The sequence below is a fragment of the Centroberyx gerrardi genome, chromosome 6, assembly GCF_048128805.1.
Source record: "Centroberyx gerrardi isolate f3 chromosome 6, fCenGer3.hap1.cur.20231027, whole genome shotgun sequence".
Classification (NCBI taxonomy): Eukaryota; Metazoa; Chordata; class Actinopteri; order Beryciformes; family Berycidae; genus Centroberyx; species Centroberyx gerrardi.
In genome coordinates, this window is record NC_136002.1 from 16,411,483 (window position 1) to 16,425,378 (window position 13,896).

The 13,896-nt window shown below is 43.7% G+C and overlaps 1 protein-coding gene across 1 annotated transcript in view; it reads left to right on the top strand.

Moving 5' to 3' along the window:
• The window catches only part of fchsd2 (FCH and double SH3 domains 2), a 75,938-nt gene extending 62,254 nt beyond the window's left edge, over positions 1-13,684 (top strand). The window contains exons 13-21 of the mRNA XM_071904742.2: positions 880-969; positions 1,294-1,356; positions 4,908-5,042; positions 5,612-5,695; positions 5,982-6,159; positions 7,503-7,723; positions 8,570-8,771; positions 9,199-9,287; positions 10,409-13,684. Coding sequence (XP_071760843.1) covers positions 880-969; positions 1,294-1,356; positions 4,908-5,042; positions 5,612-5,695; positions 5,982-6,159; positions 7,503-7,723; positions 8,570-8,771; positions 9,199-9,287; positions 10,409-10,501 — 1,155 coding nt within the window. The 3' untranslated portion in view covers positions 10,502-13,684. The remainder of the gene's footprint in view (positions 1-879; positions 970-1,293; positions 1,357-4,907; positions 5,043-5,611; positions 5,696-5,981; positions 6,160-7,502; positions 7,724-8,569; positions 8,772-9,198; positions 9,288-10,408) is intronic.
• The last annotated feature ends 212 nt before the right edge of the window (positions 13,685-13,896 follow it).

Here is a 13,896-nt window from a genome sequence, read left to right on the forward strand (position 1 = left end):
AGGCAGCAAGAGAGAGAGAGAGGATGCAGGGGAAAAATAGAAGATGAAAGAGAAAGAAGAGGAGACGAGACAGACTGAGTGTAAACCTCAGGGGTTTCCCTGATTAGACTGGTGGCTATCTCCATCAGCATATTGTCTGATTAACAAAGAATACAGCACGTTCAACAAGTCCAGTTGTTTTCTTCCCAGCTCATTACAAGAAAATAAAGGGACTTTAAAACTCTAAATTCATGTCATGTATTCATAACATTCTGGGTGCAAAGCCAACTCTCATCGGAATTCTAAGTTCTTTCAGAGAATATTTGACTTAATTAAGATGGCTAAGAAATACTACTTAAAAAACAGTAAAAAAAATATATATATAATGTATGCATTGAGAGAGGTATGCCACGACTACAGATAGGCTGCTTGTGGTAATTTTGGCTCTGGCTCCCAGGCTCACTCCAGGTCCTGTTCGCCGCATCAGTTCAAGAAACCCTTTGTGGCTTAGAAATGACTCTCATTTGGGTGCTTATATCATGATACATGGACGAATTGCATTGTTATTACGCTCTGTTTGTTTTGGTTCAGCATTATGGCTAAAGGATAATTTCATCCATCTTAACATTTGTCTAGCAGAAGGGCAGGTTTTCAAGCGCTGGGAAAGAAGGCAGGTACCACTGCTGAATCAATATAAAGCGGGGATTCTGACACTTTTCCAACCGGGAGCCCATATTGACTAAGTCCAGCGTAGCCCTAGTAAACAAGCTTATTAAAACCTGCCACTACCCTGAACCCACTGAGCTGTGGCTTATGCCAGTTTAAGACCGATATAAGAGAAAGTGTGTAGGCCTGTAATGTATTTGATGTTCTCATTTTCCTTGCTCCTTCTCTCCACAGACAATAAAGTTGAAAGCTGAGGCTCGGTTGGACCTTCTGCGACAAGTGGGGGTTGCTGTGGATACCTGGCTGAAGAGTGCCATGAACCAGGTGTGTTTAGTCTGTGTGTTCGATAGTTATTGCTCCTATATGTATGTGTAAGCCCCTCCCTGCATGACTTGTTTTTACCTCCATGCATCCATGCATGCAAGCAAGTGTAAAGTGGTTTACATGTGCATACATATTTTTGAATCCATGCGTCCGTGCGTGTGTGTTCGTACATTTGTCTCTGGGAGTGTGTGTGTATGTGCCTCCTTCCATGTGCAAGTGCCTGTTTGGATACTGCAGTGTGTGTGTGTGTGTGTGTGTGTGTGTGTGTGTGTGCTTGTTGGTAATATGTGTGTAAACCCCCCACTCTCTCTGTGCATGCTCCAGGTGATGGAGGAGCTGGAGAATGAACGCTGGGCCAACTACACCTCCCATGATCCCTCACTCTCGGTGAGACACCTCCCCTCACTCTACCTTGGTTGTTGCTTTCTTGCCAAGCTGTAACAGCAGAACTTGTCCTTTTCTCACAAAAGTAGTCCATTCTAACAATAGCAAAGTTGATATAACGTTTCAAAACACAGACACAACTGCTTAACAACAAACCTTTAAACATAAACCCTAAGCTTAAATTTGCTTAATACTTACCACTAATGCTAAATACATAAATCATTTTTGTCATCATCAGTTTTCAAAGTTACAGCAGTTTTTGACTTTGCGGCTTGGACAGAAAGTGCAAACCTCACACCTAGAGGTAGCAGAGTAGCAGAGGACATTTTCATCGCAGGACATCAATAGTGCACAAGCCTGTGGTTGCGGTGCATGCATGGTGCCGTGTTTTCCCCAGTTAAAATGAAAAAACCCTTTACCAGACCAAACATATCCCTGCACCTGAGTCATATAGCCGCTTCTGGCTCTCCTTGATGTCACTTTCTTCTCGACAGTTTTCCCTCTTGCACTATAAGAGCCCTACATTCAATTCATTGGGTTCAAAAATGTAAATTAAAACTGCAAGGCACTGACTTGTAATCATAGAGCTTTCATTCTTAATGATTTCATTATAGCATGTGAAAACCATCCAGCGAGGAAAGTTCTCTTGGCAAATCACTTCCTGAATGATTTGAATTGCAAGCTAATTGACCCCAGCCCAGCTAGCTAATCGTCTGTCACACCAGTTACAACCACTTATGACTCCCCACTGCCCCTGGAATACTGATGCAGCCTTTGTGCAAGTTGCACTTTTTACTTCATGACCCTAAGTTTCAAGACCCCTAAGTTTAATGGCGGGGTTGGCTGATTACAGATCTGAAGCCTGAGAGACCTTCTTTATCATCTCATCCTGTGTGTGTGTGTGTGTGTGTGTGTGTGTGTGTGTGTGTGTGTGTGTGTGTGTGTGTGTATGCAGAGAGAGTGGATGCATACTTCAGGCATGGATATTTGTGTGCATTTGCGTGTGTGTGCATGCGTGTGTGTGTGTGTACATGTGTGTGCATATGTGTGTGTGAGTTTCCACATCACTATTGGGTATGTGGGGAGGTGTGTGTGTGTGTGCCCATGCCTATGTGTGTGGGAGGCGTGTGTGTGTCTGTCAACAGGACTAAACATAGACAGTCTGCTCCATCAGAAGCACTTGACATTCTGCTCACATGATATTGCAGCTAACCGCTAACACCAGAGAGAGGGAGAGAGGTGGAGGGAGAAATGTAGGGCGAGAAAGAGAGGACAGAGAGAGAGAGAGAAGGAGGGAGGGGTGGAGGGAAGTTGGACAGATAGAGTGAAAGAGAGAGAGGGAGAGAGGCAATCACTGAAGAGGGAGAGAAAGGAGGAGAGAGAGTTAGCCGAGAAAAAGAGAAGGAGAAGAGGGGGTGTGATTAGGAGGAGAGAACAAGGGGAGAGGTGAAGGGGGAGAAGCGCGAGAGTGATAATGTTGAAGTAAAATTGGATGCAGAGGTGAGAGAGAGAGAGGGGGGTTTGGGAATAACTGCCGAGAAAGTATAAGTACATAAGAGAGGGGAAGGAAAGTGAAGGCTTATAATAACAAGGTGCAGAAAAAGGAGAGGAAAAAAGAGGGAGAGAAAGATAGAAAGACAGCAGGAGGGATTGTTAACAGCAATCTGCTGATGAGGAAGAGGTAAAGAAGTGACAGATAGGAAAAGAGAGAGAGGGGAGGATGGATGGATTGTGCATAGCAGTCTGCGGAGGAGGGAGAGCTACAGAGGTGACAGAAAAACAATGAGGAGAGGGAGAAAGCGCTCCCCTCGGCCCTTTCTTCATTCCACTCAACTTTATTAATACGACTGTGAAATACTGTAAGCAACGAACCCTCAAGTCCCTGAGGCAGGCGCCGCCTTCATTACAATATCACTTTAACAGTTATTACCTCCCGGACCAATAAAGCTTCCCGCTGGCTCGCATCGGCAGCTACAATGGTGGACAAAAGAGACGCGCAGATGGTGATGCATTTTTTGGTGATATTTTATTGGGTTATTACAGAAAATACATGCTGGTCATTTCACTCAGGCCTGGGATGGAATGCACTTGGCCCTGAGACTCAGCAACGTTCCCTTAAATCATTCCAGTGAAGAAGATAGGAGCGCCTTAACACAACAAACAAAAATGCAGCCTCACCACTAAACCCCAGAATATAGAATTGGAGATTAAATTAATTTGCAGAACTTTAAATACAATGACTAACAGTACTGACAGCTAAGTATAATTTTTGAGATTTTGCAAGATAATCAAAAAAGTGCATTTACATCTGTAATGCTTGTAAACAATGGGGGAAAAAATTAGTTAGGAGAGGGAAGACATTTTCGAGAAAGGGGAAAAAAGGGTCTATGCCATTTAAAAGTCAGGCTCTTTTGTGAATATACCCAGTGGAGAGCCTAGATAAGAGTGTGTTAGCCTTAATAAGGCAACGCCTCAAGGCACTACTTCCATAGAGAGTAGGTCCTATAGGAGATCAACTAGGGAGGAGAAGTTTTTAACTCTCTCACATACACACACACACACACATACACATACACACACACTCACGCACCTGTTTTTCTGCACTGGTGTAGAGTTTACTGTGTCAACAGAAATCTGATGACTCAACACAATGACTTGGAAACGAATAAACACACGCACGCGCATATGCACACAGGCAAACACACGCACACACACACATACACACACACACAGAGTATTGTTCCGGCCAGGTCAGCTTGCTGTGTCTCATGGATCTTTCTACTAGCTGGATCACATGACCTTCATATAAGCCAGTGAAATTCCCAGGGGACAGAAGAGGGAGGGGCCAGACCATATGAAACGTTAGTCCCTTTATACCTGTATCTAAATGTTTTTCACCAACAGAGAGGCAGACACAGAGAGAGAGACAGAGCGGTATATCAGTCTCTTTTAGATGGACAGATCTCGCAGCAGCTGAACAAAAGCACTGAGAGCAACGGGTGCAAAGTTGGGACACTAGCACAGTGAGAAAGTGTAAAAGACAGAGGTGGTGAACAGGTTAAAGGGAGAGAAACTAGTCCAAACAGACAGAGATAGACAGACAAGCGGATAACAAGTCACAGAGCTGGACAGCACCTTGGGACATCAAGACTTGGAGCCAGAAGGTTGTGTGAAAATGAGATCTTTATATCAAATTTAACGATGCGGTGTATTGTCTGCTAACGGCAAATTGTGGAAAAAGTCGTGACCAAAATTGAATTATCCAGCAAAACTTAGCAAAAGTTAGTGAAAAAAAAATGGCAAAAATCTTCTGGCACCAAGTGTTCAATGCTCAATTGGATTCATGCAGAAACTGTTTTTGGAAGTTGTTTAATACAGGAACTGTTTGGATCTGGGAGCACAAGAGCATTTTTTACTCTGTCCTTGGAGCTATCAGTCGTTTTGACTTTATCTGTGTTTTGTTTTGAATGTGTGTGTGTGTGTGTGTGTGTGTGTGTGTGTGTGTGTGTGTGTGTGTGTGTGTATGTGCGTGTGTGTGTGTGTGTGTTTTACAGGGCACAGTGGACTTGGAGCGCGAGGAGGGTGAGGAGTGTGAAGAGAACATGGAGGTTTTTGACGATAGCAGTTCTAGCCCTTCTGGAACGCTCCGTAACTACCCACTCACCTGCAAGGTCCTCTACTCATACAAGGTAATGCATTTGCACACACACACACACGCACACACGCACACACACACACAAATTTACCTTCTGCAGCTACCTGCTTACCCACAACGTAATACACCCACACACTACCTGCTCACCTGAATATTCTTCTTCTACTATAAGGTAACTCACACACCTACACATATTAAATATTTACAGCTACCTGCTCACCTACAAGGTAGCGCATGCACACACTCACACACTCACACACTCACACACACACACACACACACTCATGCATCTACACACCAGGACAAGCAAAGTTACATAATGTCGAAGTTGTATTTACATGAACTGAGAAATACTGGTGGATTTTGCCCTGGATGACCATGACATTTTGTTATTTAAAATGCATCATTCATGATTTGGCTTGGTCCCAGGTTTATGGAATATTTCTACTATACTGTATGTGGGGGTGAATCTCTTCTGTCAACTACAGAAAAAAAACTGCAGATGGAAGGTTTTAGGAGTCAGGACAATGTGATGTTTTTTGGTTTAGGTTTGACTCGCTCTCTCTCTCTCTCTCTCTGTCTGTCTGTCTGTCTCTCTGTCAGGCCTCTCAGCCAGATGAGTTGACTATAGACGAAAAGGAGATGTTGGAGGTCATTGAGGATGGAGACATGGAGGACTGGGTCAAGGTACACAAACACACATACACACACACAGGCGTACCCATGGCAATCACACAGACATGCAGCATGTTTACAGTCACAGCAAAAGAATCGTAATCCCACCAACTCTAAACACTCAGTCTGTCACCACTGTGTATTACCTTCACTCTCTTTGTGTGTTCACATTCTTGTATGTCTTAGTCTGCATTTTTCTGCATCCTGTCATGTGCATATTTGTGCATTTTCATGTGTGTACTCATCAATGTGTTCATTTCTGCTTTCCTGTGTGTGTGTGTGTGTGTGTGTTTCCCAGGCTCGCAATAAGACAGGTCAAGTGGGCTATGTCCCAGAGAAATACCTGCAGTTCCCAACCTCCAACAGCCTACTGAGCATGCTCCAGTCTCTGGCTGCGCTCGACGCTCGATCACACACCTCGTCCAATTCAACCGAGCCGGAGCTGCACATAGGCTGCATCAACGGAGACACAAACAGTAAGGACCCAGACACACACACACACACACACACACACACACACAATGAGTCTACACACTGGCAACATTTGTCTGTATTATTCCTAGTTTTGAGTTAGCCTTGAGTTAACCTTAGTAACTGTATTTCATTCTTAAGCAGCACCCTAGGGGCTAAATTTAAACAAGGTAGCTGATATGTATTGATTTAGACAGATTTGTGTCTTTCCATAATTTGGTTATGATGTTTCGTTGAGCGAGTCATTTCCCTTTAAACTGCTCCAGTGGAGTTGCTCAGTGGCCAAAACAATAACAGTGGTTGTACTAAGCAGGATGCTATTAAAAAGAGCAAGTGTGTGCAGTCTGCCTACCTGGGTAAGGCAAGGTATATAAAAATATTTTAATGATATAATAACCAGCACAAAAATAAAAGCCAAAACAGAGGAGAGTTATGACCCGCAGTTCAATAAAAGCAGAGTTCAATAAAAAGCCCATTCCTAGTCCTAGGTAAGGTTTCATAAGCTTCGTCCCTCCTGGTTTCTTTTTTGCCCATTTATATTCAGACATTATTATTTCATTTCCGCCATCAAATAAAGAAATAGGCCATTCGCTACCTTAGTGTGCCTCCCTGGAGCAGAAACCAAAGTAAGACCGTTGTGTAGCGGACCAAAGAGCACACAAAGTCATCGGTTGAAATTGCAGACCAGGGTTTATTAAAATGGGCAAGAGTTGAGCTTTGTCATTTTGTGTCTTTTTGCCCATTCTTGTTTCTGCGTCACTATGGGTAGGATCTAAATATATAGGTTGGGTGCTGAAGGTGTCTCTAAATGCCAGCATAGAGGAGAATTTGCATCGGCCCACAATATCATTTTGAATCATATGCCAAATAAAGTTATATAGAAAAGCCTAAGCACCTCAAATCTGCAGCAGTAATTTTCCCTTTCTCGCTCTTGCTCTTTCTCTCCCTTACCTCTCCCCATTCCAACTCTATCCTCCCCTCTTTTTCTCACTCCCCCTCCTCTCTCTCTCTCTCTCTCTGTCTCTCTCTCGTCTCACCCTCCCTCTTTCTAGTGCTATATGTCTGTGCTCTACCTGACTATTAGTATGGGGATCAGGCAGGTGTGGAAATACTGTCACGTAATTATCAGTATAATTATTTCTCTCTCTCTCTCTCACTTCGTCTCCCTCCCTCTATCCCTCCCTCTCTCTAGTGGTATAGGCCCTTGCTCTATATGACTGTGAGAGCCAGGCAGACAACGAACTGTATTTCCCTAATAATAATTATTCCCTCTGCGTCTCTTATGACTCTCTCTTCCTGTCTCTCTCTCCCTCTCTGTCTTTCTCTCCCTCCCTCCCTCTCTCTCCAGTGGTGTATGTCCGAGCTCTATATGATTACGAGGGCCAGGCGGATGAGGAACTGTCCTTTGTGGAGGGAGCGGTGATCCGGCTGCTGAGTCGCGACACGCAGACGGACGACGGCTTCTGGGAGGGGGAGCTTAACGGACGGGTGGGGGTGTTCCCCTCCGTGCTGGTGGAAGACCTCACCGAGAACGGGGAGAACAGCGGAGGAGGGGCCACCGACATGCAGGTATGGTGACACACACACACACACACACACACACTCTTCTGGGCGCAAGACCTGAATGGTACAACTCCACCAGCTCTACCACGCATTGGAGCAGACTTAAAATGGAGACAACAAACACACTCACACTCAAGTAACACACACATACAATCCACTTTTCCGCTGCCTCTCTCCCTCCAGCCAAGCCGGGACTTTTGTCCAATCAGTCTGTGCAGTCCATTGTACCACTCTCTTCCTCTCTCTCTCTCTCTCTCTGTGTTCCTCCCCTCTGCCCCTTCCCTCTCCCCTCCCTTCCTGCCTGTTGTCCAGTCGATCTATCAGCAGGGCAGAGAAGACAAACAGTGGATCAGAGCCACAGTGTTCCTGCTGCGCTCTGATAAAATCCTGGACTACAATCACAGAGAGAGAGCTCTTATCTGTGGCGCTGAGTGCCACTCTAATAGAGGTTCAGCGACAGGAAGGATGCAGCCCCTCCCTGCCCACAACCCTCTAGACATAACACACACCATAGCACAGCACACACTTGCGTCTCTCAAGTCATTTGTGGGGAAAGTTTGGAGAAAACCTGCATCGTTGTGTCCGTAGTAGTGATGGCTGGGCCGTTCTGGCCATGCCTCCAGCCATGCACACTTTAAAATGTTGAACTGGCAACATGTTAAACCCCAAGGCCATGTATATGTATTCTTCTTTTTGATGTTTTTATATCTTTATTATATCTTCTCCCCCTCCCTCAAGTGTTTTATTGGCATGAACATGGGAAGACAATTTTGCCAAAGTGTCAAAATACAAACAACCAACATTCTCACTCTCTCTCCCTGTATTTCTCTCTCTTTCTCTCTCTCTGTCTAGATCTCTCCGTCTCAGAAGTTGCCGTCCTCTCTGCCGCCTCTTCCCCTGTATGACCAACCTCCCATCAGCCCTTTCACCAGCCCGGAGACCTCCACGCCGCCTCCTCTCCCCCGCTCCCCCTCCACCGCGCTCAACGGGGAGCACAAGCCTCCGCTGCCCGCCCCCGCACACAAGGGACCGCCTGCCACCCACAATAAGACAAGTACGGGCACACACGCATACACACACACACACACACACACACTCAGAAATGATTCATGTTGATTTTAATGATTCATTAGATAATTTAGAATGATCATTATTGCTTTCTGCTGTTGCTTTTCTTAATTAGAAATCTCTCTCTCTCTCCCTCTCTCTCTCTCCCTCCCTCCCTCTCTCTCTCTCTCTCTCTCTCTCCCTCTCTCTCCATCTCTCTCTCTCCCTCCCTCTCTCTCTCTCTCTCTCCCTCTCTCTCTCTCTCTCTCCCTCCCTCTCTCTCTCTCTCTCTCTCCATCTCTCTCTCCCTCTCTCTCTCTCTCTCTCTCTCTCTCTCTCCATCTCTCTCTCTCTCCCTCCCTCTCTCTCTCTCTCTCTTTCTCTCTCTCCTTCTCTCTCTCTCTCTCTCTCTCTCTCTCTCTCTCTCTCTCTAGATCATAGCTCTGGTAGGAGTCCAGTGTCTCCAGGCTTTCCCCAGCCACCTCGATTCACCCCTGAGGGAGGCCCTGGCAAACTACGGCCCGTCAGTATAAAATTAGCTTTTGTCTTGTGTGTTGTCAAGGTTATTAGGTCAATAATCAACTTTCTTCTGTATCTGTCACTGTGGTTTATTTTTGACCACTAGTTAAGTTAAAGTTCTGTCACTCATATAAGGTCAGTTCTCTGAATCTTAGGTGTCCCAAAGGTGTAATGATGATGTGTGATGAGTGACAATTTGATTCAATATACAATACTGGACACACGTTTGTCACATTATCTGTAATGTTAGAGTTAGAGCCAATGTGTCTGACAGATTACATTTTAGATTAGGCTACTTGTGCCTTTATCAGAGATAAGAGGTTAAATAGATAAGAACAAATTATTACATTCACATTGATCTGACTTTTGTCACCCAGTTGGCCATGTCAGATTAAAACAGACTTTTCAGCTCTGTGATGCATACTGCAGTCTTTTGGTGTCACAATATATTCTGTGAAAATGTATTATTTTATATTTGGATACAAACAAAATACCTGTTCATTGTAAGGTTATCTATCTTTAACCATTATGTACTCTGGGAACAGTTTTCACCTCGGGACAGATATTTCTCAGTAGAAAGAACATCTTGCTCATAGCTATGTATTTTGGACTATTATATTTGAAAATACTTCATTTCAACAAATTGTGCTGCTCTCAGTGTAGTGTTTTGCCAAGATTATTTGGTGGATAACAGATCACCTACATCTGAGGGTAGAGGAGCAATCTTCATTTTTGTTTAGCAGATTTTTTATTTTAAGGAGCAACTTATTCAGTACAGCCATCTGGGTTTGTTTTTAGTGTTATGTATTAGAGCTATTATGGGAAAATCCTTCAACTCCAACTTTGGTGTTTTTCATTTTTTACTTAAATGGAAACATTGCATCTATCTGAATGAATTGTAAATATGAATCGTATTCAAAGCACATTCTCTAATTTAAAAAATACATGGGATTCAATTGGAAAGTAAAAATTCCTTGAGGAAGGATATAAGGTTTTTGTCCAGCAGCAACAATATGAAATCTTACGAAGATAATGCTGTTATTACCTTTAGAATAGTCTTCTTTCTTTTGCTTCTCTCTTTGCCTTTTTCTTGCCTTTGATACCTAATTTCTTTTACCCCTGCAGGTGCGTGCGGCCCCCCCTCCGCCCAAACAGCACCCCCGCAGACAGCAGGAGAAGAGCGACAAGACGGAGGAGGTGGAGATCACACTGGTGTGACAGACAGACGAGCTGGCAGGCAATTATAGAGACAGGGGAAAAAAAACAGATGGCAGACGGGCAGACGTACCCTACAGGCTGGGGAAGTGAACTGAACTGCTCTGAACTGAACTGAGCTTAAATAAAGTGGTCTGAACTGAACTCAGCTCCGATAACCGCGTCAACCCTCAGCCTCTCCGCATCTTCTCTCCTCCTCAAGTTGAGGAAGAGAGGAGGGAGAAGGGATAAAGACAAGAGTATCCAATTAAATAATCTCCGTATTAGCCTCCTAAAGAATGAGGAGTGCAGCAGTAGCCACCCCCCCCCCACCACCACCACCACCCTCCTCTGCCCTTCCCCGCCCTTCCCTTCTTGCCTTAAAACCTCGCCTCATCTGGCAGCCATCTTGAATGAAGGAATTCAGCTGGAGGACAACGAAGAGGAGGAGGAAGAGGAGGAGGAGGAATGTTTGGGGAGGGGAGGAGTGTGAAGGAAGAGGAGCACTGCAAAGTAATGAGGGGTTTGGCAAGTTTTTTAAAGACAAATTATCTCACCGCACTGGCGGATAATCGCGCTTCTTCCAAGAAAGAAGAAAAGTGTTTCACTCACTTGTTAATAAATAATCATGAAGCGAGAGAAAAGTAAGCTTTATAAGGCTATATAGGTGGAGAAAAAATACTTGCCAAGCTCCTCATATTTTGGAGTGAAGTTGAGGGTTCAGTAAGTGGAGGGAGAAAGTGGGTGGTGTGCGGGCGCAGGGTTACACCCCCCCAACCCCCCCTCCCTGCCCTTTCCTTGCCATATATAGTCCTATCATCATACGTATTCAATGTGTATTAGTACAGTACATTACTGTTGTCATAGGAATGTTATGCGCAGCGTTTCATATAGACTAACCCAGCTGAATGGAATACCTGTTTGATATGTAGTGGAAGTTTTATCCTCATCATATACTGAAAGGGCATTGTAAATACAGCGGGAAGGCGCGGAGAGACGGAAGGAGAGAGGGGAAGAGAGACTGAAAGAAAGAGAGCGAGAGAGTTAGAGAGAGAGAGGAAGGGGAGGCTGGATCCTCCCCAGGCGCTCTGCTCTGCTCTTTCTCCTCCTCTCTTCCCATCCCTCCTCTCCTTCCTCTCCCTCTTTTTCTCAAACGGTCTGTTCTGTCCATTGGCGGTCTGTGTGAATCAGTGGTTAACATGTACACATGCATACTATTACACACACACACACACACTGCTATATCTTCTCTGTGCTTCTCATTCTGTGGTCCGTATCACTAATGTTTAGCTCTGAAAGAGGCGGGCAGTGCTTTCTAACGCACTGAAATTGTCTGGATCTTCTAAATGGTGACAAAGAACTGAACGAAGAAAGTGGGGTCAGGATCATTGTTGTTTTTTATTAATGACAGAATGAAATGATGGGGCTTTTTATCCCTACTGATCACATCTCCTCTCACATTGATCTTCTATCAGTTCATCTACAACATGCACCCTCATTTAGCTGACATTTAGCATCGTATTTGCAGTTCTCGTTCTTCTCTGTTTGCCCTGCCAAGCATCTCTTCAAGCATCTCCACCATTAACACAGCAGAGAAAACGCCGTCTATACAAACAAATGAACCTATGACATTTCCAATCTAATATCATGTCTCTATCGTTTCGTTGTGTTTTACATTTCAACCTTAATTCATGACAGGTGAAATAAATAAAGAAAATGAGAGGTGTATAGAAATTTGAAGTTGTATCAAAATCCCCAGTCACATTTTTCATCATGCTAAATGGACAGACCGAGCAAAGGACATTCAATGATGCAACTGTGTTTTTACTCAAAGTAAATATAAATTCTTCCCCAGAAACCCTTCAAGCCTTTTGTAACACCTTGCCTAAAGGGCAACGTAGCACTTTTATTTATTTTTACCTTCCCCAGAAAGTAGCAGTATGCCCCCTTGATACTTTACCCTCACTGAGTATTAGAATGAATAGAAAGGACTCTTACTGTTGGATCATGGCAATTTGATTCATCCAGTTCAGAGTAGTTCTACTCATTCTAATTCTGTAGTGGATCCTCTTTGTTTCAGTGTGACTGATACCTGTTTTTTGTTTTTTTTAATCTCCGCTCTTCCAAAGAGATGGAGAGATGAAGGTGGACATTGTAACTTGATGTTTTCCTTAACTTATAAAGACAAAAAAAAAATCTGAATCCAGTAAAGGATGTTTGAATGAAGACATGGAGAGAATGTGGATTTTGGCCTGGCTGTTTGCGTGTGTCAGAGTGATTGTTACAGGAGAGAGGAGGATACATGGTCAGATCTGGGTTTGACTCGTTTGGTCTGCCCTCACCTGTGCACACTAGTCTTCTTGATGGCAGAGATACGAGTTGCCCTCCGAAGTCCTGATCTGGGATCAAATGTATGTGTTTCCCTCCGGCCTCTTGGCGAGGGAAGCTGACTGGTGTCAGACTGAGAAAAGTGATGCTAGCAAAATCTAAAAAATAAAAAGAAGCAGTTGTTTGCATCAGCTTTTTAAGTTAATCTCATGTGATATATTGTGTATGCAACATAATGTTTTGTGTAACAACCACAACAAACACAATTAAGCATGCTGGAATTGGTTAAAAAGTGGATCCAAATTTCTGCTCCTCTGTTCTGTTATAGGAACTAGCATGACTTTTGACAGTGCGGTCTAGGCAACTTGAACAGCAGCCTCTCCTTGATCTCACTGAGATCTTATTTACAATGGTTTTCAAACTTGTTTTGAAGTTTATGGTTTACAGCACTGTCCTGCAGTACTTCCCATCACAAAGAAGCCAACGCTCAATCAATCCATCTATCAAATATAAGTTTTATGACTTTTGTTGCCGGTTAGTTACACTCTCTCTTGCCACTTACAACTCGATCACTTCCCCTTTTTAACAGTCCCTTTGGTCCAGTTCAGTGTTTTACTGTTTGGTTTGAGCTTGTTTTTGTTTTTTTTATATATTATATAATTCTATATTTTTCATCCTTTGGTTTGGAGAAGTTGCACAGCTGCTATTATAAAAGATGCGGTGGAACAACTGGCCTTCTCTCTCTTCACAGACTGTTGCCATGGTGACAATAATGAGAACAGGTGCAAAATTATTTCTGCATATTAATATTGGCTGTAAAAAACAAAGTTTGTATTTATTGTGTACAAATGTTAATTAATAAAAAATATGGAAAAGTTATTTGCCTGTTATGTTCTGGGTTTTTGTTCATTGTGTGTGTGTGTGTGTGCGTGTGTATCTGCACTGGTGTGTGTATTGCTCTGCCTTCTTATATCTAATATCTAATTATGTGTGTTTGCCTGTATCCATATATTATGTTTGTGTATGTACACACTTGAGTATTAGTCTAATTGACTGTGTGTGTGTGTGTGTGTGTGTGTGTGTGTGTGTTG